General features: G+C 33.8%; 1 protein-coding gene across 1 annotated transcript in view; it reads right to left on the bottom strand.

The window, feature by feature from the left end:
• Positions 1-27,851, bottom strand: part of Fhos (Formin homology 2 domain containing) — a 262,345-nt gene that overhangs the window by 192,104 nt on the left and 42,390 nt on the right. Inside the window, exons 3-5 of the mRNA XM_087149345.1 lie at positions 16,660-16,951; positions 6,487-6,767; positions 1,187-2,308 (exon numbers count right to left, since the gene is read on the bottom strand). Of these exons, the coding sequence (XP_087005471.1) occupies positions 1,187-2,308; positions 6,487-6,767; positions 16,660-16,951 (1,695 nt within the window). The remainder of the gene's footprint in view (positions 1-1,186; positions 2,309-6,486; positions 6,768-16,659; positions 16,952-27,851) is intronic.

Genomic DNA, 27,851 nt, shown 5'->3' with positions numbered 1-27,851 from the left:
TATATATATATATATATATATATATATATATATATATATATATATATATATATATATATATATATATATATATATATATATATATATATATATATATTAAAAGATGAAAAATTCATGCCTATAACAAGCTTACATCAGGAAAAACAAATGAATTTTTTAACACATTTTTCAGTATATTGTTTTAACTATTCTGGTGTCGTATGCTATATTGCTCATATGACACATTAAAAAAAAAAAACGGGTAATTTTTTTCCAATTCCTTCATGATCCGATAGATATTTTTATAAAACTTCATTCCTGTTAAAAAAAAAAAAAATGAACTGAGTTATTTTATGTAATTCATGTCTCCTGCACGTCGAGTGTTGGCAGGTATTTTAACACTTAACGATCCCCGGAAGTATCTCAAGCTTAACTTCCTGAACTCAGTTTAAATTATAATTATTAATTACAATAGTCGATTATAAAAAAAAAAATTACAATCTATTTCAAATATGCCAAAAGTAAAAGTAATAAAATGATTTTAGCCATCACTTGCGTGGTATTGGACGCAATATGTAACCACTTATGGATGGGTGGCCTAATGTAAACAATAACAAGCGTCCTTAAACCGGAAGAAATTTAGAAAATTTCCGGTGTATCCCTCCGCTTATGTTATGACTACGAGGCGATGTGTGAACGAGCCTAATATTCTACGCAGTTTTGTTACTGTAATTTGGGTTCAAATCTAAACATAATTGTACCATTCATAAGAGCTTTCAGAAATGTATTGATTCTCAGAGGTCGTAAGGCCAAAAAAAATTTTTTGAAAGATAATATCTCATTGTGAATAATTCTTAAGGTTTGCCATGTTTTGTATTTTATCCCTTATTTGGCTACATTTGAATAAAATGCGCCAAAAATATCTTTTCAAGTTAGCCTAATTAGAACATATTCTAATGATTATAATATTAATATGATAATGCTGAAGTTTAAAGGCTGAAAGAAAGAACTCGGTACATGTGAAATACTGCAAAAGATATGATGCAATAATATGATGGCGCGTTTTTTCAATCTGAGGCGTAAAAATATATCGGAAGCAGTAACCCGGAAGTCTTGCGGGAGCAATTTAACCACTAGCGCCACCACCCCTTGCTTTACACGATCACTCATCCATATAGAGGGTTAAAATAGAATTGTGTTGACTTACCCCATCGAATCTGTTAGGTTTACTACAATAATCATGTTGAGGATGATCCACATCATCATTGGACCACACGTTGAAATCATGGCTCATGTTCGAAGGTTGGATCGCAATGTTCTCGAATTCGGGACTAAGAGGCGTTGGTGTCCCCAGAGCTTCATCGATATCCTGACAAGAGCTTATGTATTGGCCATAAGCTTCCACATCCAAGCGAAGTCCTGGCGTTGTCCCATTTTGAGCGTGGCAATGCTCTCCGTAAATGTCACTGTTTCTGACATTGGATTCGTGTCGTCGGAGATTTCTCTCGAAATCTTCGAACGTTCGAAAGGCCCCGGATTCTAGATCTGCATCTGCAAGGATTTCGTCAATATCGTTGCAGGGACCCGTCATTGCAGTCTCACGACTCGATTCCATCTCCACAGTATCGTCCTGATGGCATATTTCGGCGAAACCAGAGTCACGCTGAGAGGAGTGCTCGTTGAGCGATCGGAACTTGAAACAGAGGTCGTCCACTGGGAATTCTCGACGAGCCGACGCGTCACTATCGACGTGAGGAAAGAGATCGGTGGTCGGACCTCCTTCTACGAAATATCGCGAATTGTGATCGGGGAAAAGTGTGTCCGGTTCGTCTGTTATGTCCAGAAAATACCGCTCAACATCGAAGGGGGTGCTTCTGGGAGACGATCCTCTGCAGTCTTCGCTTAAATTGTAAGATCTGTCCATGGAATCTGTGAAAAAACCGTCTGTCTCGCAACTGGATCTCTCGGCATCCGTGAAGGAGGAGTCGTATCCAGTCTCGCTAGGGGATCCGTCTTCAGATGCGTAACTCGGATCTTCCAGAGATCGCCGCCATCTTTGTTCGGCGAAGAGATCCTGAGGCGAATCCGTGTTGAGAGCCGATTTTCTCAAATCAGGAGTGGTCTCGCGTGGAGAGTCCGATTTGAGATTCTCTGTATGTTCTCCGAAGGGTCGATGAGAGGATGGATAACTTCCCCTCCAGGGCATCGGTGAGAGGTATCTGTTGTAGGATCCTGTACCGTACCACGACTGATGACGGGATGAAAGGAATGTTCTTCGTTCTCGTTTCTTTTCCCTTTCAATGTGTTCCTCCAGATCGGTTGTATCCACCTGATAAGGAAAAAGATTTTATTAAATATCATTGCTATCTGAAAAAGGTTAAGTCGCTATCAAAATCTTACTTCTGTAAATTTCGGAGTTAAAAAAAATCTTTTCGTCTTAAAAGGATTCAAAATTATTTTTCAAAGTTTTTTTTTTTCAAAAGTATTGTCACTCAGAGTAAAATGCTCACTTAGGTTCAGCATGACGTTTTAGCTGACTTCACACTATAGCGATAGTATCCAATTGCCATTTATGACAAAGGGGTTGATTTTAGCCGAGCATATGAAACCTTATAATTACTTAGATTTAAGATTATTTTCATCTTAAGACTCTAAAGGATTTGTTCACGCTTGAAAACCCTAAGACAACATCGATTTAAGGTTTTTATGTAGATGTTTTCCAAGGTATGGGATTAGGGTTATGAGCGTAGAATAGAGCAGATTGTCAGATATCTCGTTTAAAGGTTAGAAGTTTTACACGTGAGTATCACATCACAAACTTTTTGAGTTTACATTGAAAGGTTTTTGGTGAGTGAAAATAAACCTTAGTTATCAATCTGGGAATGAATAGAGATTCGCATAAAGCCAGGGCCGGATTAACCTATAGGCACACTAGGCACGTGCCTAGGGCCTTCCGAAATTCAGGGGCCTACGAAAAACTTGGGAGAAAAAAATTTGTTGACTAAAATAATTTAGCTTTAAAAACAGCAAGTGTATTTTGCACAAAATTATGAAGATACAAATAAAAATATAATATTTTTCGGTAATAAATTATTTTGCAGAATCTTATGATCTAATATATTACTTTTTTGCGATTTTTGGATTCAACGAAATCTTGTATTATGCTGTCGAATTCCAAAACTACGCAAAATGTCGTATTTAATAGACATAAGTGCGAGCGATGCCAAACGATCATTGCTGAACGCAAATAATTTTTTATCAATTTTAATCTGGAGAAAGATCTTTCTCCTTCTGCATTTGATCCAAGAATCGACAAATATATTCTTAATGCAATGTGAACGTTAGGAAAAGTATTCACAAGTTTATCTTTAATGTGAGCCTTCAACATTTCTTGTGCAGATTTATGTTCATATAAATTTGAAAATAGTAAAAATTCATCTACAAAGTTTTTCTCTAAAACGGATGAGTAAATTTTCACCAAATTTTGCGCTTTTAGTTTAATTTCAGATTCTGACAAATTTTTGTGTAATTTCCTTGTAATTCGGGTTCGATAAAACATCGATTAATGACACTTTTTGGTCGATCCAGAAAACTGGGAAATTCAGACATCCGGGATAGCGATGGTCCCGAGCATCCCATATAATTGGTTCTCTACTGTATAAATATTTCTTGTAATTAATCTCACTATCAATTTCACTGTTTTCTTTGCTGGTTTGTTGTTGTATTGTTGACGTGAAGTGTTTGCATAGTTATCGATCGAACTAATCATAATGGTATTATCGATATCAACTGCAATATCGGCAGTATGTCGGTATTGCAGATAAAGTTCAATAAACAAATTCGTAAATTAAAATCCATATTAATAAAAATGCAACAAAAAAATATGCAAGAAAATTTTAGCATATATTTTGAAAAGAGGGGAGGAGTGGGGGCAAGAGGGGAGGGCCCAAAAACGGCTATGCCTAGGGCCTACGAAAGGTATAATCCGGCTCTGCATAAAGCTAAGAACAGTGCTGCTAGTGATTAAAATTCGTAACAAGATTTCCGAGGCATGGAAGGTTCACTGAAATGTAAACAATAACAAGCTTCCTAAAACCGAAAGAAATTTGGAAAACTTCCGGTGTATCCCTCCGCTTATGTTATGCTTACGAGGCGATGTGTAAACAGGCTTCATATTATAGGAAGTTTTAACAGTGTGATTTGTGCTTAATTTCACGCTCAACTTTACCATTCATAAGAGTCTAACAGGTCGTGAACCTAAATCAAATGTAACTAAATTAATATCACAGCATAAATAAAGCCATGATTTGAATGTGAACCCTTATTTGGTTATATTTGCGTAAAATAGCACCGTTTGTTATTTCATGAGTATCACATCCTAGCAAGCTTGCGGATTCTTCTGAATTCATTTGTTGTTGGCTTCGTTGAAAGTTAGATTGAAAGACACTACAAGTACATTTAAGACACTACAAGAATAATAATTGCTGATCGTGCGTTTTTTTTTTTGTTCAGTCGGTAGTAACATGGTAATTTTACGACGAATTTTAACCTCTAGCGCTATCTGGGCTTCACTTTACACAGTCACTCACCCGTTACTTCTAATTTATTATTATTTTTAATCCTGTAAACTCGCCATTCTTTATTGTTAATATGCAATATACCTTGTGCTGTTTACCATTCAATTTGTAAATTCATTAAACTATAAGCCATAAAATAGCAACTGAAGATAACACTCGTCGCAATCATGATCGATTACATAGTACATCAAAAAGATGAAGTCGCACATATTTCTTATAACAACAATTATTGAGAGGGTTGATACATTTTGTTTAGTTTGGGAAAATATTAACCATCGTAAAAGTAAAATAAATTATTTAAATTAAAAAAAAATCGCGCTATAGTGTCCTATACTGATATTTTTGACAATACACCGTGATTTTAAAATTCAGAATTCATTGTTCATAAAAGATAATGTTCGTGTTGGCGACCACTAAGAAACACAGTCGCCAACACGGGGTCCCCGTAACCCAGTGTTTCCCAAAGTGTGGGACGCGTACCCCCGGGGGTACGGGAACAGTTTAGCGGTGTACGCGTTCTTATGCGAAATATCTTCCAACAAAGGAAAATTTCGAACCATTTTATTTAAAAACAAAGCTAGCCATGAATTTACGATTACCTATTTTTCTACAGGCTATTTTTTGCAGAATTAATTGTTAATAAAGAGTGGCATCAACAGCCAGTTGTGATTTTTAACTTTTGTGCGCATTTTTTATAGTAAAAAATGCATTCATTTTGGTATAAGTGGTGCACAGCGTTGCGAAAAAATTAGAAAGGGTACACAAAAGTCGTAAGTTTGGGAAACACTGCTGTTACCGATAAGTGCCTAGCGAACAGCCATGAAAAAAAAAGGTGACTAAATATGCATTATAATTTAAAGATAATAAAATCTATGTATACGCCAACTGAGTGATACTATTTGAGTGCAAAGGGTAAAAAGTGTCATAGTAAATACATCGAATGTGCATACTTGACGTACTATTTTTTTTTTAAATTTTTTATATATAACCGTCGTTGAACAGCCAACCCACTTTTATGGGTTTACGACTACTTATGTTCAACTCCCGTAGCCTTTCAATTTTAAACACAATCCAGAAGACAAGGGAACTCCTTGATCAAGTATTGGGAGCATTTTTTGCCTTCGTGGAGGACTTTTTGATGGAGCTACTCCGCATTTGCGTTACACGAAGAGGTAGATCACGAGAACCTCCCACGGTTAGCCTCACGGCAAGCGGACTCTAACCCGTGATCCGTCTACCTCTGAGGATATTTCATGTCTGCACTGTAGTCGGTGCAAGTCGGATGCGGGATTCGTATCGACTGGGATTCGAACCCAGTTCGCCTTATTGGAAGGCGAATGCTCTATCCCCTATGTGGATAGACCCTCGACTATGTGGTTTTATTTTATATCCGTCGTTGAACTGTCGACCCAACTTTTGGGTTCGTGACTACAAATGTTTAACTCGGTAGCCTTGTCATGTTGAACCCAATCCAGAAGACAGGGAAACTCCTGGGTCAACAATCACCCATTTCGGTCAATCACAGTAACATATACATAAGATGAAACTGAAGAATAAAATGAACCGAATTATGGTGTTCGTCGAGATGAAAGTTCAAAAGAAGTGCAATAAAAACTGTGCTGTCTCTCTCTCTCTCTCTGAATAACCCAAGCAATTGTGAGACTTTATTCTGGGTTTTTCACCAAATCGAGCATTTATTGACAATTTAAAAGGGATGCGGAATTCGTATCGACTGGGATTCGAATCCGGTTCGCCTCATTGGAAGGCGAACGCTCTATCCCCTGAGCCATCGCGACTCTGACGTACTGTCTTGGCAAAAATTAATCTAAACGTAAACACTATCTACACTCACGTTTGTGCACGTTGAGCCTAACTTGCAATAAAACATAAAGACAATGCAAATGATTAGAAAGCGATTGGATAATTTTACCTGGATTGCAGTTTCTATAAGGGACTGTGTATAAGACAGTTTGTGCAACTTCATCCTTTTGGTACGAGATATGACACTCTCCCTCTGATCACCACTCTCCTCACTTGTACCACAACTGGTACAGTACACATAATCTTCATCTTCCTCTTCCACCTCATCAAAGTCCAAGTAATGCCATTTTCTTTCGGGTAGGCATCTGTTCTTTGTCGTTGTTGCCACATATCCTTGTTGGGCTAGCCTGTTTCTCCAGCCTGTTAAGGGGATCGATTTAACAGGCGGTCCTGCAATGAAAATAAACATTATTTGATTTTCTGAATTTTGTTACATTATACACATGATTATGGTGACACGGACATCACGTCCGGGTCACCAATGTGGGGATAGTAGTTAACGACAATGTCAACCTTTATCTATGAAAAGGTAACCCTCCATAGAATCGAGTTAACATGTCTTATATATTGTCTTATATACATGTCTTATATATCGAGTTAACATGTCTTATATACTAGTTTAATATATACTAATAAACATTTTCCCGTATGCTCTGAATTGGGGCGGGTCGGGGTAAATATTTTCCTACTAGTGAATTGGTATTATATTTTTGTAGTGGTAGAAAAATACTACAGTACTCCCCCACCAGAATTATGTCTGTGATAGAATTCGACAAACGAACACCACTAGTGGATTCATTGCTATCTTGTGAGAAGCCGGGAGAGCTGTATTAAGACCACCGTACTTTTTTCAGTGCTGATCGTGAGAGCTGTATTAAGTTCATGGTCGTGGTCGCTCCTGTGTTGCCATTAGCAGTCGAGTGAATACGTTGTACGTTGTGTGTGATCGAGACTGAGAAGCAACAGCATGAGGAGGAGGACAATGTCGCATTCACAAGTAGCTATCACGTCCAGGTCACCAATGTGGGAAGAGTAGACTATGTCAACCTTCATCTAATGAAAAGGTACCCCTCCATAGAATCGAGTTAGCATGTCTTATATACTAGTAAATTGGAATTGTATTTTTGTAGTGGTAGAAAAACACTACAGTACTCCCCCACCAGAATTATGTATGTGATAGAATTCGACAAACGAACACCACTAGTTGATTACATTACTGCTTTGTGAGAAGCCGGGAGAGCTGTATTAAGTTCACGGTCAAGGTCACTCCTGTGTTGCATTAGCAGTCAAGTGTATAAAGGTTGACGTGTGTGATCGAGACTGAGTAGCAACAGCGCGAGAAGGTGGATAATGCCGCAGTCACAAGTAGCAAGTCAATTGGACCATCCATCAAAGTGGGAGTTTCTGTCAAGGTAGACGTTTTGTCATCACGCTCGGGTCATCAATGTGGGGTAAAGATAAAACCTTCTCTTATATTTACGTATAAATAGATAAAAATTTACGCACTAGAACTATATATTTATTTCACATCAGAGCAGAAAAATTAAAAACTAGAGAAGTTGCCATCCAGTGGTACAGTCAGCAAAAAAAAAAAGATATCACCCTGAATAACTTTTGTTCTAATGATCGGATTTTCACGATCTAAGTGTCAATCTTAATGGTTTCCGGGGGTGACTTCAAATATGCTAATTAATTAGTGCTAACTATTAATTAAGTTACGAAATCAGACACAAAAACGTACTTTCTCTGAATAAACATGTATTTTTTTTTACATATTTGGATTCCTGACCTTCAAAATATAGGGGGTAGCCGCAATCTGGGAAATGTGGTCCCCATAGTTTGGTCAGGAGAGCGATCCAAAGTTCGTACCCCTTAATGTTAATTTCGCTTTTTGCGTTTTCAGTCATATTTTCAAAACTAATGAAGCAATTCAAAAAAAAATTGCACCCACTCATAAAACTCATTTACCCAAAGATAATTTCATGAAAAAAATAATTTTTAATATTTATTTATTATTTTTTATTATTTAATTAAAGTGAGGATGAAAAAATATTGAATTATAAGGTATGAATTTTTTTATACCATAATAATCTACATATTTTTCAATAGAAAGATCTAAAGTTTCAACTGTTTTTATTAATTAGAATCTGAAAAAAATTAAAATTAATTATTTTTAAAAAAATAATTTGGCGACAATAAGAAAATGATTAAATGGGGCGATTAATATTAAAATGTGATAAACTTGCGAGGAACTTGACTTCGCGCGCGTAGTGTAAAATTTCATTCATATTTTTTTCGCTAATAATCGTTTGCTAATCTTTTTATTTTTATTTCTTTCAAACTATAAAATACGATGTTTCTTTTCAGTCATTTAATAATTTATTTATAATTCAGTAAAGAAATTATGAATAAAACATTTTGAATAAAAAACACTTTATTCAACGAATGTCTAGTTTTATAAAGGCGTGCATCTGATAGAATATGATTATGCACCAGATTGTGCTTACTTAATGTGATTATTTTTTAATTTTTGATTTTCTTTTTCAATAACTGATACAATTTCAATAATATACATACGTATGCATAGATTTGGAATAATATATTTATCAATTTCTTGAATATATATTTTATAATTATTAATACGAATGCGTAGTCAAAATTTTTAATCATCTTAAAACTTCGCCCGGTGGCTGAGCGGTAGCGCTTCGCGATGTCGTTCCTCGGGCCGGGCAAGGCTGACTCAGCCTTTCATCCCTTCAGTGGGTCGATAAATAAATACCAAGCATGATTGGGAACTAAATACTGGGGGTTCCGCGTTCGGCTGACCACCTGACCGGAACATCTGCTCCTGCACCCCAGAGCCCTAGGTCCAGAAAACTGAGGTGGGCACAGTAGGCCTTGGCCCTCCATGGGCTGTCGTGCAGCTGAGTTTAGAGTAGAGTTTTTTAAAACTTCTTTACATCTTATATATCGCCTTAATCTTAAAATAAATTTGTAAATTACCTGTCTGTGCGTGTTTCGCAGAATTATTTTTCTAACTTTTTTATTGAATTTTAATGCAATTTTTTTTAAATTCTATTATGTATATTTTTTTCCAATAATATACTAATCAATCATTTAAGTACTTTAATTTATGTTTTTCTTTAAAATAAAATTACTTTTTAAATTATTGCTAAGTTCTTATTGAAAGAAAACTTAGAATTATTGCCAGCTATCTGAGAATTAAATCGTGTTAAGAAATTAAAAATATTCTACGGATCACACACAATATCATTCGAAGCAGACCAGCTGACTATTTACTAAAAATACTATTGTTTACGAAAAATGAAGATAAATTATTAATTTTTTTTTTATTGCTTCTTATTTATTCGAGTAATGAAAAGTAAATGCGTATGTGCGCACAGGGAAAAAATTTAACAGATTGTTTTGTTTTTTAAATGAACAAAAAACTATGGGCATGCAATTTTAATTCAACATTCAAAGTTAATCTTGTGCGCTAACCCTTTTAAGTTACCCTTTTGTCTTAAAAAGTTGAAAATATTTTCTTTAAAAGTTGTTTGTATGATTTCTCAACTTTTGCACAGTTCAAAAAAATATTGCTATATCAGGAAAATGTTCGATATGCCTTGTTTTGTTAAACAACTACTAAAATAAAAAATTGTAAAAAGATTTGAAAAACGTGCTATTTTTAGAATCATCATCTCAAAAATTGTTCTTTTACTCCATTTGACTTTTTTCTTCCTAAATAACTTATAATCATAGTTTTAACACACGTTTTGAAGAAATTATGTATACAAATTTCTCCTAATATTTCGTAATAAAAAAACAAAAATATTAATGATTTATTTATGCAGTGAAACCTGCCAAGTTGACCACACTTGTAAGTTTTACACCTGAATAAGTTGACCTCAATTATCAAGAACGGAAATTTTCCTACATAATAAAGAAGCAAAACCTTTGTAACTTGACCACCTGTCTATCTTGTATGTTGACCACTGAATGATGACTATTGCATTGATATATTTTACTTTGGCTATATTGATACAATAATAGAAAGTGCTATTTTTTTGCTGATATAATCGTGTAAGCTGATGAAAAGATTATATCTTTTATTTTCCGGATATTTTTAGAAATTTTTTTCCTTTTTTCGGAATTTTTTTTCCGGTTTCTTGCAGTTTTATTTTTTATTATTATTTTTCTTCCCCCCTTTTTTATTGTTCTGTAATTTTTCTACATTTTGAACTTATTTACTTATTTTATGAGTTCTATTTACTTGCAGCTTATGCGCAATAAATAAAACTTATTATTTTTCGTAATTTTCTTCGTGTTTTTTTTGTTTTTATTTATTATGATATATATATATATATATATATATATATATATATATATATATATATATACATATATATATATATATATATATATATATATATATATATATATATATATATATATATATATATATATATATATATATATATATATATATATCAAAATGCTTTTAAAATGCCATATAACATTTATTAAGTTTTACAATTTTATCGAAAATAAATACCGTGATTTCTATAAAATTTTGCGATTATGCATCAGAATAGCTATCTTTTTTCAGGTCCACCTTTGCTTGATCGCTTTTTTTTTCCTTTCCTAAGAAACTCGAAGTGAGGGGCGAAAGCATTTAACCCTACAACTCTTCATAAATTTATGATAACTTATGAAAATTTGGTTTTAATTCAAAACTGTCATACAAATTACATTAAAACAGCTTTAAAAAAATAAATAATGTCAGATAAAAATTCAAAGATTCTGTAATCTTGGAGAATCAAAAATAATTTATTAATTTATTTAAATTTCCTTTTTAAAGGAGATTTAAAAAAAAAAAAAAAAAAAAAAAAAAAGAAGGCCAGAAAGCAACGCGAAAAATTCTTTTGGTTGCTTAGCAACGAGAAGCACTATCTTTTCCCATCTTGTCATTCATTCAGTTTCTTTATGGTTGTTATAAATTATTTCCCCTTCTATGGCGAGGTAATTTGGCATATTTTTAAACCATCGCCAGATATATAAATCCTTATTGCCACCTAATTTACAACCCATTTTTTTCGAAATTTTGTCTACCTTTGTCTTTTGTCTTTATTTTGAAGGTCAGGAATCCAAATATGTAAAAAAAAATGCATGTTTATTCAGAGAAAGTACGTTTTTGTGTCTGATTTCGTAACTTAATTAATAGTTAGCACTAATTAATTAGCATATTGGAGGTCACCCCCGGGAACCATTAAGATTGACACTTAGATCGTGAAAATCCGATCATTAGAACAAAAGTTATTCAGGGTGATATCTTTTTTTTTTTGCGGACTGTACAATAATAAAGTAATAAAAAAACAATATAAAAAAATAATTATAGGTGGCTTTGTATTTTGATACATATTGGTCTCCGTTACAATACTTTAAATATTTTTAGAATTTATAAAACGGGGTATTCATGACGAAGTGACAGTAATAGTAGAATGATTTCGAACTTAATACAGGGTGTTCATAAAGTCCCGGACCCATTTTGATGTTTAATAACTCATAAAATAATGAAGATAGATTAAAATTAATAACATCAATGGTTAGATAGACTCAAAAAGTTTCATGACCCTTGTCAATGAACTTCCACGTGTGCCCCCTTCGTCGCACGGAGAATATCAAGTCGATAACTTGTCGGCATCCACAGAGGCTATTGCGGTTGTAATTCTGTAATTCTTAATATCCGCTCGAATAAAACATCACATAGAAAAGTACTGCATAGAACAAACACATCAAAAGTAAACATAACATTGCAATAGTTGCCAAAAACAAAAGAGAGAAAAATGAAATTAATAAGCAGACGATATTTAGACTGGAAAATGAAATCATCTGAAATTAACCACACGCGCAGACGATATTTACAAAAGTAAAGATATTCAAACCTGAAAAGGAAAAAATATATGAGTTATTCCATCAATAAATGCCATAAGTTTGCTTATATCTTCATTATTTTATGAGTTATTAAACATCAAAATGGGTCCGGGAATTTATAAAAATTATTAGCATAGAAATTTTATTTTTTATTTTTCATGAAATTATTACGAAATTGAAGAGCTCAGGTACAAAAAGCAGCTAAATGGCATTTTTAGAAAAATTAAGATTTCTCAGTGAAAGTTCTTATTTTAGTCTCATTCAATGCCTACTATTAGTTCCCTATATCTTGTTCGAATTTTCAATTGTTCATTAAATAGTTTTCATATATCCACTCAAGTTCAAATATATTTTTTTGAACTTGTAGTTTATGACACTTGATGTTAATGCAGTTTTTTTCAAATATTAATTCATTCATTAAATTTATTTAATTAATTTTAGTTTCACAAGAGAGAAAAAATTGTAATTATTCAATAAAAAGTAACTAAAATAAAAATGTTCTTTGTTGACATAAGTAAAAATTGGGTTCAAATTTTTTTTAATTTTTATATTATTTGATTAAATCTATAACATTCATTTATATCTCTAAATCTATTAATTCAGACAAAGCTATTTTTTAGATGGAAGTGACTTGACCGCAAATAAACGACACCAGAAAATCATTTGAGAACGCGCGGGAAAAAAAATGAAAAATTTCAAACAGTAACTTGCATACATTAAAGAGAAATGTATACTTTTTTACGAATCATCAATTAAAAAAGAAAATTCTTAAATAGCTTCAACATAGAATTTTTTTTCTTTGTTTCTGGTATGCATTAATGTGGTATGCATCTGGTATGCATTAATAATACAAGTAATAAATTTCGATACATTTTTTTCTCAAAGCAAAGTCTTGTTGAAATTAAATATTATTTGGTGCTCTTATGACTTTTTCAAAATATTTTTATTGTTACTAGCTGAATACTTCTCTTTTTTTGGTTGTTGTAATAAAACGAAATAATCAATAAATCGATAGTGATCAACATTACGAAATCATACACAAAATAGGAATATATACGCGGTCACAACTAACTTAATATCAGTGTTTTATTTATTGTTATTTGTTGCTTTTTTTGATGATTTTTAGTTATTAGATTAAGCAAAACCTGCTTTTTGAAGTACTTCCTATCAGAATGAAGTTTAATAATGTTTAGTACCATTTGGTATAATTCGAATGGAGATCAACACTGACTAAAATCAACAATTATCTCCAGTACACATCCCATTATGAACTCTGTAAAAAACCTATTATCCTAGTACTTACAGTAGGTATCGAATGTTCAACTCCGTAGCCTTGTCATTTTGAACCCAATCCAGAAGACAAGGGAACTCTTGGATCAAGTATTGGGAGAAATTTGACTTCGTGGAGGACTTTTTGATGGAACTAACCCGCATTTGCCCTACATGGAGAGGAACACCACGAGAACCTCTCACGGTTAGCCCGACTGCAAGGGGACTCCAGCCCATGATCCGTCTACCACTGAGGATAACTTACGTCAGCACTGTGTTCGGTGCAAGCCAGATGCGGAATTCGTATCGACTGGGATGCGAACCCGGTTCGCCTCACTGGAAGGCGAGCACTCTATCCCCTGAGCCATCACTGCTCAATAGTACCTAATAACATAATATCAGTAATACATATTACAGAAATTTTTTTCTTCCTATTTTTCGAATTATTATTTTTAAATTGAAAATGAGAAGGGGGGCTCGCCAATAGTCTTCAAGATGTATGAGCACACTTAAAAGCTTAAGTGTTAAATCCGAAATGGTAAACGTACTTATATAGTTGGCAAAACTAATAACAGAGCCGAGGTGGCTCCGGCGATAGAGCTTGCCAGTGAGGCGAACCGGTTCGAACCCCAGCTATGTCTGGTAGATATGAATTCCGCATTCAGCTTGCACCAACCACAGTGCTGACATATAATATCCTCAGCAGGTAGACGGATCATGCGTTTGAGTCCCTTTTCCGTTAGGCTAACCGTGGGTGGTTTTCGCAATTTTCCTCTCTATGTAACGCAAATGCTGGTTAGTTTCAGCAAAAAGTTCTCCATGAAGACACATTTCTCTTCATACTTGATCAAAAAGTTCCAGTGGCTTCTGGATTGGAATCAAGACTACGGAGTAGTCTACATAAGTAGTCGGATTAATCCAAAAAATTAGATCGGCTGTCCAACAATGGTTATAAAATGAAATAGGTAAAATTATACAGCTTTTTTATAACCTTTCATTTCAGTTTATGTAATAAAAAAAAACAGTTGGTGGACGTAGAATTTAAGTATAATTTTTGCACGTTTCATATACATTTCAATTGTGGATAGGAAGGAGGGATCCCAGAAAAACAAAAAGAAATTCATGAGAGGAAAATTTATTTATTACGTAAATCTTATTATAATGAACATATCCACACTCCAAAAATATAAAATGACGAAGAGAAAGTCCCTTAAAGAGGATGAAGAGAATCAATATCTTAGAATCAAACATTTCCATCAAGAAAGAAATTCAACGGTTGGGATTAAGAGACTGCAGCAACCCTAGTCTGTTAGGGAGCAATTCAAAATTACGAGTGAATGGTTCCCAACGGAGCGCTAGGAGCATGAAAAGAGATCCATTGGGTGGCTTATCGAGAGATAACATGGCCAATTTTATTATTAATACCTAAATAATCAATCAATCAAAATAGTCAATTAATACCAAATTTGAAAATAATTTAGGAGAAAACGAATCTCCAAAAATGACTGAGAATGAGTCCCCTTGCCGTTAGGCCAACCGTGGGAGGTTTTCGTGGTTTTCCCCTTCATGTAACGCAATTGCTGGTCAGTTCCATCAAGAAGTCCTCCACAAAGCAAACATTCTCTCAATACTTGATCCGGGAGTTCCCTTGTCTTCTGGATTGGGTTCAAAATGACAAGGGAACATTTGTAGTCGTAAATCCAAAACTTGGGTTGGCTGTTGAACGATGGTTGTTGTTGTTGACGTATGCCTATTTAGGCAGGATTGTTATTGTTTTCCAGTGGCGCCATCTATGGCCGAGAATTCGACTTCGGCCACACCATACGTCACACCCGTTTTATAGGGCGGACCTATTCATTCATCCACAGATCGTAATTTTTGACCTGAATCACAGAACGATCGATCACCAATCCAGTACCCCCAGAGGTTTTGATTTGTTATGAGAACAGGGAGGACTTTTGCGACTAGACAGATTTAGCGTGCATCAGTCACTTTACTACACGGGGAGTCTTCGACAGGCGGGGTTCGAACCCACGAACTCTCAGGCATGGGCCCAGCTCCCTACCGACCAGGCTATCTCGGCCCTTCAAGGACGGTTATAAAATAAAAATAAAACAAACCATGGACGTGACCATATATGGCAGTGCTTTTACTTTCGTTACTTGTACCGCCGGTACAAGTAAAAAGTACGTACTTTTACTTGTACTTCGTTACTTTTTAAACTTAATACTTTTACTTGTACTTCGTTACTTTTTAAACTTAATACTTTTACTTGTACTTTCGTTACTTTTTAAACTTAATACTTTTACTTGTACTTTCGTTACTTTTTTAGGGAAAAAGTACAAGTATTGTAACGGAAATATCGAATGAAATCGTTACTTTTTTCTAAAACTCGGTAAGCTTTCTAAAAAAAAAGAAATTAAATTTAAAAATAAATGCTTATGTTTTTTTAATTTATAAAATTAATGTGCAATATATATACATTCACAGCTAACTTTGTGTTTAAATACTTTCTGTTTCAACTTATACTGCACATTCAATTATTTTTTACTAGCTCAAAGATCACAAAGCTATCTGAAACCCCGCGTTTGCTTTGCTTATGTTTGTGCTTTTAAAACGCGTTTCTAAAGTGTAAAACAACTTTAAATCAATGGTAATTTAAATAATTAAAAATAATACATTAAAATTAAAATCAATAGATAAAATTTCATTTTCGTGCAAATCCATAAAAGGTTTGATACTAAAATTATATTTGATTTTAAAATTATATTATACGATTATATTATAAAATTATATTATAATATTCTTCCGAATTTAAAAATAAATTAACTTTCAAAATTAAAAATAATTAAATTAATAACAACAATTTTGCAAAAACATTAAAGAACATAAGAATATTATTCAATAAAATTTTTGGTTACTTTGAATTTTCGATTTCCTAGAAATGTACTTTTAAATCGTTACTTTTTTTGTTTAGTACTTGTACTTTTAACTCGTTACTTTTTTTAAAAATACTTGTACTTTTACTCGTTACTTATTAAAAGTAACGTTGCGTGACAAATGAGGAAATAAAACTTACGTAGAAATCCGAACACATCAGTGGCATCATTCCTCCTGTATTCGTACCTCGCTGTTTTTGGATACCTGTACGAAAGATCAGTCCACACCGTATTCCTGGAGGGGCGAACGAAACCCTTGCTCTGCCTTTGAAAATTCGTGGAGGGACGAGTTCTGTCCTCCACATTGTAGCGACTCAGCGATCTGCTGCTGCTGCTGTTGTAGGTGGAGTAAAGATCTTTCTTTTGGTACCATTCCTGCCAAACAGCAGATCTTCGCTGTTCATCTCTTAAATAACCGACTGTTAGAGGAAGCTGAAAATAAGAAGTTCAACCATTAGTCATTTTTAACAGCAGTCGATTCCTAAAACGTATGGCCACTTTTTCATAAAATACAAAATTTATAATTTTTCTTTAAAAGAAACTAAATTTTATTATTTTGCTTACGCGGGACTTTCATTAAACATACTTTTCATTACTTTGCATCAATTTAGATCAAAGGGCCGGGATAGCCGGGTAGGTAGGGCCCATGTCCGAGAGTTCGTGGTTTTGAACCCCACCGGCCGAAGTAAAGTGACTAATGCACGTTAAATCTCTTTTCATGTCTATGGGAACATGGGAACATGGAGGACTATCTATGGGAACATGGAGGACTTTTGCACGTCCTCCATGTTCCCATAACAAATCAATACCTCTGGCGGTACTGATCCAGGAGTTTACTTGTCTTCTGGATAGGTTCGAAATGACAAGGCTACGGAGTTGAACATTAGTAGCATTAGAACAATTGGGTCGGCTGTTCAACGACGGATAGAAAATAAAATGAAATAAATCGCTTTGAGCCTTAGTGGCTCAGGGGATAGAGCGTTTGCCTTCCAATGAGGTGATTCTCCATGTCCTCCATGTTCCCATAACAAATCAATACCTCTGGGGGTACTGGATTGGAGATCGATCGTTCTCTGATTCAGGTCTAAAATGACGATCCGTGGATGAATGAATGGGTCGGCCCTATAAACGGGTGAGACGTATGGCGAGGCAGAAGTCGAATTCTTGGCCATAGATGGCGCCACTGGAAAACAAGAACAATCGCACCCCCTCTGCCTAAACAGGCATACGTCAACAACAACAATTTAGATCAAAATGAGTGAAAAATATTATATTAAACATTTCAATAATGTATGGTTATGAAATGTGGCATGAGACACTGGTGTCCCGTTCTGAGTTAGAGATAAAATGTTTACTGGACATCGGTGTACCAATCTTCGTCCAGGTGAGTAGAAAAAATTTATGTTAAGGATAAGAGAAATAAAACAATTTAATTTCATTACGTGCCGTTTATTTTTCGTTTAATTCCTTAAACAACTGTCCTCGGACAGAAATTTATTTTAAAGAAAGTGCAATTTTTTTAATTTTTGAAACAGTTTTTGCGTTTCTTCCTTACTTCTGTTTAAATGAAAGTCTTTACTAGCTATCACTAGCATTTTTATACTACATCGATATCCGGAATGATTCATACAATTTCAAAGGATCGTTTATTTGCAAGTATACGTCCTCCTTAAAAGGTTCAAACATTCGACGGCTCCTTTGACCATTTAAAAAAAAAAATTCTTAAGAAACTGAAGCGGTAAGATATCGCTTGATTAAAAACTTCATTTGCTTCAAAAATACCGTAAACCGGGGCGAGTCTACCCATCCAGGGGCGAGTCTACCCATTTTAGTTTTATTTAATTTTCACTATTTTAAATTACAAATAAAAATTTTTTTATCGACGGATGACTTAGTTCAGACTCTAAGGAAGATGGCGCTGTAGTAGTTTGATCCGTTTTTATTTATTTGGTGTCTTTTTAACCGACCTGTTCAAACGTCTTTTGAGAGATTTGTATTGAAAATCAGCAAACTTTTAGTTGGTGCTCCGTAAGTATATTATTATTATTACTATTTTCACTTTGGTTAAGTGATAAACTTACCTAAAACTAAGATTACATTAATTTTATATGAAAAAAAAAACAAAAAGAATGTAAGTTTTGCTGTTGTAAACAAAAAGCCAGAATTCGCGGGGCGAGTCTACCCATTCGTATTTAGTTTTAATAAAGCATAATAATATAATTTAGAACTTTGTTTATATTAAAATTAAGTCATTTTAAATGAATTTGAGTATATTATTTTAATTCTGCATTGATAAATTTATCATTAATAAGAAAATTTATAGGTTAAATATAAATGTAATTACCTATTTTTTCAATTTTTATATTACAAAATTAACTTTTTCTATTTAATGCAAGATAAATAAATTATTTATAAATTATTATTACCTCCCAAAAGAATGGGAAAAGGATTTTTCATGATTCCCAATGTTTGAATTTCGATTTTGCTAATAATCTTTAATTATTATTATTTATTAATTATTTAATTGTAAATTTATATTAATTTTAATTTATTTTTATCAACAATAATCAGAAAAAAATGTTATTTTATAATGTTAATGATTATAAAAACAAAACTGCGATCAAAATGTGATAATCGATCAAATACTCAATTTGTGTAATTATATGAATAAAAAAATGGAATATATAATAAAGTTATGAATTTTACTTCATAAATATCCTATATAGTAACTAAAATAACAATTTAATAGTAAAATTTGATTATTTACAATGTTAACATTCATTTTAGTAGAATGGGTAGACTCGCCCCATACGAGAGATTTGTCAGCAGTTCTATAAAAATATACAGTAACAGTGTAACTGTTAATATTTTCTAAAATCGATTTCACAGCTTTAAAGAGGGATAAATAGCGATTCCGAAACACCTATTAAAAGCCTTTTTTCTTTAATATTTACAAAAGTTTGACCACTTGAAAGTTGACAAAGTGAAAAAATGGGTAGACTCGCCCCGGTTTACGGTATACTAATTGTATAATCGTCGTTCAACAGACGATCCAAGTTTTGGGTTTACGACTACTAATAACTAGCTTAACCCTGCCCCGCCCCCGTAAGGGGGCATCCGGGGACACTCCAAAAGTTCGAAGTGCGCGCAACAGTTCAACCACATAAGCAAACATATTCAAAATTTTCAAATTAGAGTTTTAACAAATAGGTAGGATATTAAATATGAAATCCAGAAAACAGCGTTACTTAAAAGTAAACTAAATACAAACAAACATTACAAAGAAAATAAACAGTATAGATCAGAAGAGATATTCGCATCTTCAGTAGGGGTGCAAAGTTAATAAAAGGAAACAATTTCACATCGTTAAATATAAGATGTTTGTAACTCAGAATATAATTACAGCTGACACAACTGTACTTAAGGTATCAAATTACAGGAATTTTTTTTTAAAACAAAAAAAGTCATATATATATATATATATATATATATATATATATATATATATATATATATATATATATATATATATATATATATATATATATATATATATATATATACTCTAGGAGCACAATTGATTAAAAATTTAATGAGGAATCACATAGGGGGCAGAAATTGACAAAAGGCACGAAATTAAAATGCAAAAAACAGTGTAGGAGGAAATTCAAGTAAAAATCAAACCATAACAGGTAAATCAAAAAGAGATTTAAAGTATATCTTTCCTAACAATAGGCAGCAAAAAGCCATCAGGATTCAGGGAGGTGTCTTGTTACTAAACAAATTTCTTACTATTTTCTCAATTCCCTTTTTATTTTAATGGATTAATATATGTTCCCAATCCTCAACAAGCTGACAGGTACGGCGCAGCTGAGCTACCCTAAAAAACCTGGCCTGATGTTGTCCATGACAGTCATGATTTACGACTACTAATGTTCAAACTCCGTAGTTTGAATCAATTTGAATCCAATCTAAATTGAATCCAATGAATCATTTGATTTTGAATCCAATCTAAAAGACAAGGAAACTCCAGGATCAAGTATTAGGCGAACTTTGCCTTCGTGGAGGACTTTCTGATGGAACTAACCCGCATTCGCGTTACATCGTGAAAACCACGAAAACCTCCTATGGTAGCCTAACGGCAAGGGGACTTTCATCCATGATCCGTCTACCACTGAGGATATTTGACGTCAGCACAGTGGTCGGAGCGAGCCGGGTGCGGAATTCGCATCGACTAGCCATTGCTGGGATTCGAACCCGGTTCACATCATTGGAAAGCAAACCTGAGCCACCCTGGTTCAAATATATAAATTGGAAATATTAGTCGACATGTTTCAAAGTTTCAGAAAAAGGCGCCTTCTTTTAAGACTTGTAATGCGTGAAAGTCTCTCATTTCACTGGCCCGGCATGTTTTGTAAATAAGCGCCTGTTTTTGAGAGCTTAAAATATTTCCAATTTCTACATTTTTGAAGTGAATGAAGTTTTTAATCAAGTAATAACGGGATTCTATTTCCCAAATTTCGGCTGTTCTTTATATTTTGGGGGTCAGGAATCGTAATCTGTCTGATAAAAAGTACAGTTATTCAAAGATAGTGCGTTTCTGTGTCTGATTAAGTTAACTTAAAATATTGTCTGCACTAATTAATAAGCATATGTTGAGTAACTACCAATACGATTATTAAACATCGATTCACTAGTATATAAGGCATACTAACTCGATTCAATCTTGCGGGTTACCTTCTGAATAGATTGACATACATCTATTTCTACTCTCCCCATTTGAGGTCACCCCCTCTAAACAATACGTGAAGATCCCATCATTAGATCAAAAGTTATTCAGGTATGTTCTATTTTGTTTACAGCTCACTGTACAAATAATATAAATATCGTGGTATATCGTGACATATTAATATTTCCTTATTGTGCATCGTGATATTAAAGTTCCGATCTAGCCCATCCTATGAGTAAGAACCCATTAATTCAAAAGTCAATATTGAATCGAAATGAAAGCAAAAATGTAATTTAAAGTTCTTCGTCTGATTCGCATTTTCTATTATTCTATTACCTACCAGTAAAAAGAAACGATCGCTTAGAGCAGTGATTCTCAATATTTTTTTTGTTTCGGCACACTTTTAACGATTTCGAAATGTGACGGCACACAATGAAAAAAAAATTAGGTTAAAAGTTGTTTAATTACCTATTTTACACTGTGTTAAATAGTTTGTGATAATAATTTTGAATGTGAAATAAAATAATATGTACTACAAAAGCACGTTTATTAAGGGATTCATTATTTCTTTCGACTTATTTTTCATTTCCAATGTTTGGCGGCACATTTTAAGAATTTGGCGGCACAGTGGTTGAGAATCACTGGTTTAGAGTTTGTTGTTAGGTTCAGGATTAAAATGAGAAAGTTTTGAAATGGGTGACAAGACGAAGTTAAATCTGTTTTTGAACTTTTTACTTCTCAGTAGAAATTCATAGGTTAAAATTATTCTTTTTCTTTACAAAAAATCAAATTCACGGCCATAAAATTCTTGAAAAGGGAAACATTTATGTGATGTTAATTCACATTAAACGATGGGTTATGAGGTCGGAAAACGGGGCCATGTTAATAGTAAGGATCTATTACTATGAACATCTATTGGTTCATCTATTGACATTATTCACACTCTCCCAATATATCTTGTTCAAATTTTCAGTCGTTCATAAACTACTTTTTATTCAAGTTCAAATACATTTTTTTAAACTTTTGGTAGATGACATTTTTTAATACAGTTTTTTTTCAAATAATTAATCCATTTATTAAATTTAAGGAATTAATTTTAGTTTTATTTGAGTGAAAAAAAATTGTAATTATTTAATAAAAAGTAAGTAAAATAAAATTTCTCTTTGTTGTCCTAAGTAGGAATTGGAATTTAAATTTTTTTTATATTACTTGTTTACTACTTATTACTATCAGAACAGATTTCAAATTTTGATGATTTATTGTTTCTTCAATTTAAAATTACTTTTATTTCAAATCAATGCTATTAGGGAATTAGCTAGCCTACGCTACCGTGCGTAAGATTAAAGCAACTGTGCTATAATCGCGTTTATTTTAGACGCTACACATCTTTACGTAATGTTGCCGTGATTTACGCTACAAAGACAAAGCAGGCTGTTTATAGCTGTTAAATGTTGTTGTTGTTTCTAATGCGACCTGCCACACGGACAAGCCTGCTTGATGAAACCGAGCAAATTTAAGGCAGAGTGTGCGTTTCTTGCTTTTCAGTGGCGCCATCTATGGCCAAGAATTCGACCTCTGCCACACCATACGTCGCACCCGTTTATAGAGCGGACCCATTCATTCATCGACTAATGGTAATTTGAACCTGAATCAGAGAACGATCGATTTCCAATCGAGTACCCCCAGAGGTTTTGATTTATTATGGGAACATGGAGGACTCAGAGACGCGACAAATTTAACGTGAGTCACTTTACTACACAGCCGCCGGAGTTCGAAGCCACGAACTCTCGACCCTACCGACCACGCTATACTACATTAAATGTTGTTTTCTGTTTAAGACAACTTTTGAACAAAAAACATGGAGACATGGAATGCGAATTTGAAGAAATGAATCATGAGATCTTACAAAAAAATTTTTTCATTCGACAAAAACTTTTTTATTGGTTTTTGTTTTACATTATGGTTGCCTAATTACACTAGTTCCGTAAGAAACTAGATATATTTTCGCTATTTTAAAATTATATTCATTTTAACTATAGAATTTAGTTAAAAGAAGTTAAGTAATCAATAAAAGTTCAATAATATTTTTTCAAATATTAATAATAAGAATCTTTATCGCTGAACTCATCAGATATTACAATCTACTGAAATTTTTTTTGCTCACAGATCCGCGGTAGGCTAAGGAATCTTGAACCACAGCTTTCAAGACATCTATTGTTAAATGTTTGTCTTGATCTAGTGATCAAAGTTAAAATGATATTCCACTACGTTTTTAACTTACGGATCTTTGCAAAATCTCTTATTTTCATTTACGTAAGCTACGATATTTTATCACTGGCGCATCTCAATTATTTTTACTATAGTTTTATTATAGTTTTACGCCTAACGTAAATTTGCGAAATCTCCCTATTAAATAAAATTAACAACTTTTCTAAAAAAAACTAGGATTGTTAATGAATTTTCTGCCAAATATTTGCAATTCACTGAACTCGTACTATTTGCCTTTATTTCATTTAGTTTATTCAATTCCTATTATTAGTTCACACTCTGCCTCGTTCAAATTTTCAAACGTTCATAAAATACTTTTTATTCATCCACTCAACTTCAAATAACATTTTGTTTTAAACTTGTAGTGGATGATACTCGACGTTAATACAATTCATTCTTTAAATAGGGATGAGAGAAAAACGAAATGCAATTTTCAGATGGGTTAAGTGTTTGTCATTGTTTTAAACATATATATAATTCTTTTACGTGGCTTCCAAATTTTGGCTGTATTTCTTTTCCGCCGGTGGCAACGTCTGCTTTGTTTTGTTCACGTTACTACTTCTCTTACACGGCGAATCGACCCATGATTGCCGCTAAAAATGTCACAAGCCAAATCTAGCTGAGGTGGCTCAACATATAGCGCTTTTAAAAACGGAAACTGAAATAACCAGAGAGCATCCGCTGCGGCTATCTCATACTATAAAGCTAGACAGAAGTGAGTAGTTTTTGTCGATAGATCTCTATTTAAGTATTTTGTCGAAAGGGCTTTTTTTCACGAATTTATATATTACGAATTTATTTTACGATTTTTGATTTATATCACGAATTATACTATAGCACATTTCTAATAGGTTTAATGAATTACATGTCATTTATTAGAATTCAAATTTATTTTAATGACTTAATATTTACTAAAAAGAGGTAATTTTTTTTTAAAAAAAAAGTTTTTATATGGATGTGGGGATAGTAGTTATCGACAATGTCAACCTTCATCTATGAAAAGGTACCCCTTCAAAGAATCGAGTTAACATGTCTTAAAAACTAGTGAATTGGAATTGTATTTTTGTAGTGGTAGATACACTACAGTACTCCCCCACCAGAATTATACCTGTGATAGAATTCGATGAACGAATACCACTAATTGATTCATTGCTGTTTTTGTGAGATGCCGGGAGAGCTGCATTAAGATCACCGTTCTCTTGCTGATAGTGAGAGCTGTATTAAGTTCACGGTCGTGGGTGCTCCTGTGTTGCCTTTAGCAGTCGAGTGAATACGGTGTACATTGTGTGTGATCGTGACTGAGTAGCAACAGCGTGAGGAGGACAATGTCGCAGTCACGAGTAGCAAGTCAACTGTTCAATGTGGACCATCTATGGAAGTAGGCGTGTTCAAATCGTAGTGGGCGTTTCTGACAAAGTCGTGTTCACGTCTCGTCCGAAGGTCACCAATTGTATATGTTTCGGTGATGGGAATGTATTTTTGTAGTGGTAGATACACTACAATGGATTTGAATGATTGTTTTGAATTCTTAGAGTTTTGTGCATATGCAATGTACCTAAGTTAGTAGCGAGCGAAGCAAGCTTGGCTTGCGAAGCAAACCATATAAGATTGCGTAACAATTTTCAGGGGTTGGCGAGCGTTAGCGAGCAGGGGGCGCAGCCCACTAGTTTTAAAATTAACATCAGTGTTGTTGTTGTTGTTGTAGTTCATTTACGTCTCACTAGAGCTGCACAATGGGCTATGGGCGACTGTCTGGGAAACATCCCTGAGGATGATCCGAGGACATGCCATCACGATTTTGATCCTCTGCAGAGGGGATGGCTCCCCTGCTTTGGTAGCCCGACGACCTGCAAAATCAAGCATTTTACGGTAGAACAGTTCAACGAGGACCCATACAGCACACCCTCGATCCCTACACAGACTGATCCAAGTGGTCACCCACCCGCACACTGACCGCAGCCAGTGATACTTGACTTCTGTGATCTGCAGGGAACCGTGTCTTGACGAACAGTCCACTGCGGGATATCTAGAAATTAACAAAAATGATTTCTATTTAAACTTTTCATTTCTCACTTTTAGTTCTATTTGAAGTTTATCACGCACATTTAACTATTTAATTATTTTATATTCGATGTGTCAGATGCATTCAATAAAGAACATGACGTGGTATGACGTGTGGTCCACGTCATCCAATTTATACTTTTTATTGTTGTCTGATACCACGCCCCCTTTTTTCTTCTCAATTCCTGCAATTAGTTCCTCTCTCTCTCTCTCTCTCTTGTTCAAAATACTCAATCTTTCATAAAATACATTTTTTTAAACTTTTAGTGGATTGATGTCAATACAGTTTTCTTTTTTTAAAATATTAATTCATTCATTACATTTAATGAATTATTTTTAACTTGATATGAGAGAAAAAGTTTTAATTATTGAATAAAAAGTAACTAAAATAAAATAAAAAATTGTGTTGACTAAAGTAGAAACTGACTTTAAAATTGTTTTTATTATATATTATTTGTATATTATCCGTACTCATCATCATACAGAATATGAAGTTTAATTAGAATGAGTGGATGTGTGAGTTTACATCTAAGGAAAGAACAAAAAGAAGAAAAGAATGAGAGAGTTCAGGAGGTTCACTTTAACCTTGAGTAATCGTAAAAGATGCTAAATTTAACCCGTTTGTTTTGCTTTCTTTCGCAACTCACGTGGGAAAAAAGAGGAATATAAAGACATCCCATTGTTTAGCATTGGCTTCCGGATCGGTATTAGTTGCCGCCGATACACTCTTGAGTATTTATCCATAAAGATCATTATTCACCTATGGAAGACCCAGGGCCTGATTATTGCCTAGGCCTAGGGTCCACACTTTCTGGGGGGGGGGCTCAAAAATTAATAAAAAGTTCACAATATTACTTTCTTTAAAAAAAAAACAGTTTTTCTCAAAAAAGGCATTTTTTATTTCAATTTTTCTTTATACTGTGATAAACGAAACTCGTTTAAATATTGCACTAATCAAATTCGAAAGTACAGCTGAATTTTAATGAGTGCAATGTTTATTCCAACAGCTTGAGCAAATGCAACTAGAATGCTTATTCGCAATAAATGATTAGTGTCAACATGAACTAAAAGCTTATTCTTAACAAATATGTAAAGCTGTAGATGGGGAAGACTACAATCTTTAAAATAATTCAGCTAATCAGTGACTTTTAGCAAAAATCACTGATTTCAATTGTTTGCGGTCACCAAACTTTTCTTTTTATTTTCATACAACATTGTTTTGTTGTTTTATATTTTGCTTTAATATTTCGATGCGCGAACTTTATCTTTGAAAAATTATTTCCAATTGTCTGCTTTCAAAATTTTTTTGAATGTTTCTCTTGAATCATACATGCAATTTAATAGATTTTTTTTATTGTTAGGACTACTCATCAGAAATTTAATTTCAAAATAGTTTGTTAGGGGCCCAGAAAATTTTTGTAAAATTCAGCTCTGTTCACAAATACAGTGAAAGCTCGATATAACGAATATGGATATAACGCGAAATCACTATGACAACATAATTCAAGCTCCATATCAAAATGCTAACATTAAAGATGGAAAAAAACTAGCCTGTCGCTATGTCGATAAAAATATTCTTAGAAATACATTTTTTTTATTTATTTATTTACATATATATATTTTTGCTGTTTAAGTGAGCAATAAACATACAAAAAAAATTTTAGACAAAAAAAAGGTTAACATACAAGAAAAAGTTTAAATAGAAATCATTTTTGTAATTTCTAGATATCCCGCAGTGGACTGATTGTTAAGACACCGTTCCCAGCAGATCACCGAAGTCAAGCATCACTAACTGCCGTTAGCGTGCAGGTGGGTGGCCACTTGGATCAGTCTGCGTAGGGACCGAGGGTGAGCGATATGGGTCCTCGTTAAACTGTTCTACCATAAAGCGCTCGACTTCGCATGCAGGTCTTCAGTCTACCGAAGCGGGGGTGCCATCCCCTCTGCAGAGGATCAAAAGTGTGATGGTATGTCTTCGTTTCATCCTCAGGGGATGCTTCTTAGACCGTGCCCATAGCCCATTGTGCAGCTCTAGTGAGACGTAAATGAACTACTAGTTCTAGGTATCTGTTTGTATTTCTGGTGCTTTGAAGTCCTCACTTTAAACGAGTCGCCTAGCTTAACGTTCGTAATGTGATCATACAGTTTCATCGGCTCTGTTATTTCGCAACAATGATGAACTAGACGGTAACCTTGTGTGTTTTAATCCAGTCGATTCTTTTGATCCAGTTGCGGAGTTCTAAATTGTTAAAAGGTTACTTAGTTTCAAATGAA

This window comes from Parasteatoda tepidariorum, chromosome 8 (genome assembly GCF_982258835.1).
Source record: "Parasteatoda tepidariorum strain Cologne lab strain chromosome 8, Ptep-v5.0, whole genome shotgun sequence".
Lineage (NCBI taxonomy): Eukaryota > Metazoa > Arthropoda > Arachnida > Araneae > Theridiidae > Parasteatoda > Parasteatoda tepidariorum.
The sequence above is the reverse complement of the archived record's forward strand: the minus strand, read 5'-3'. Positions and strand labels throughout refer to the sequence as shown.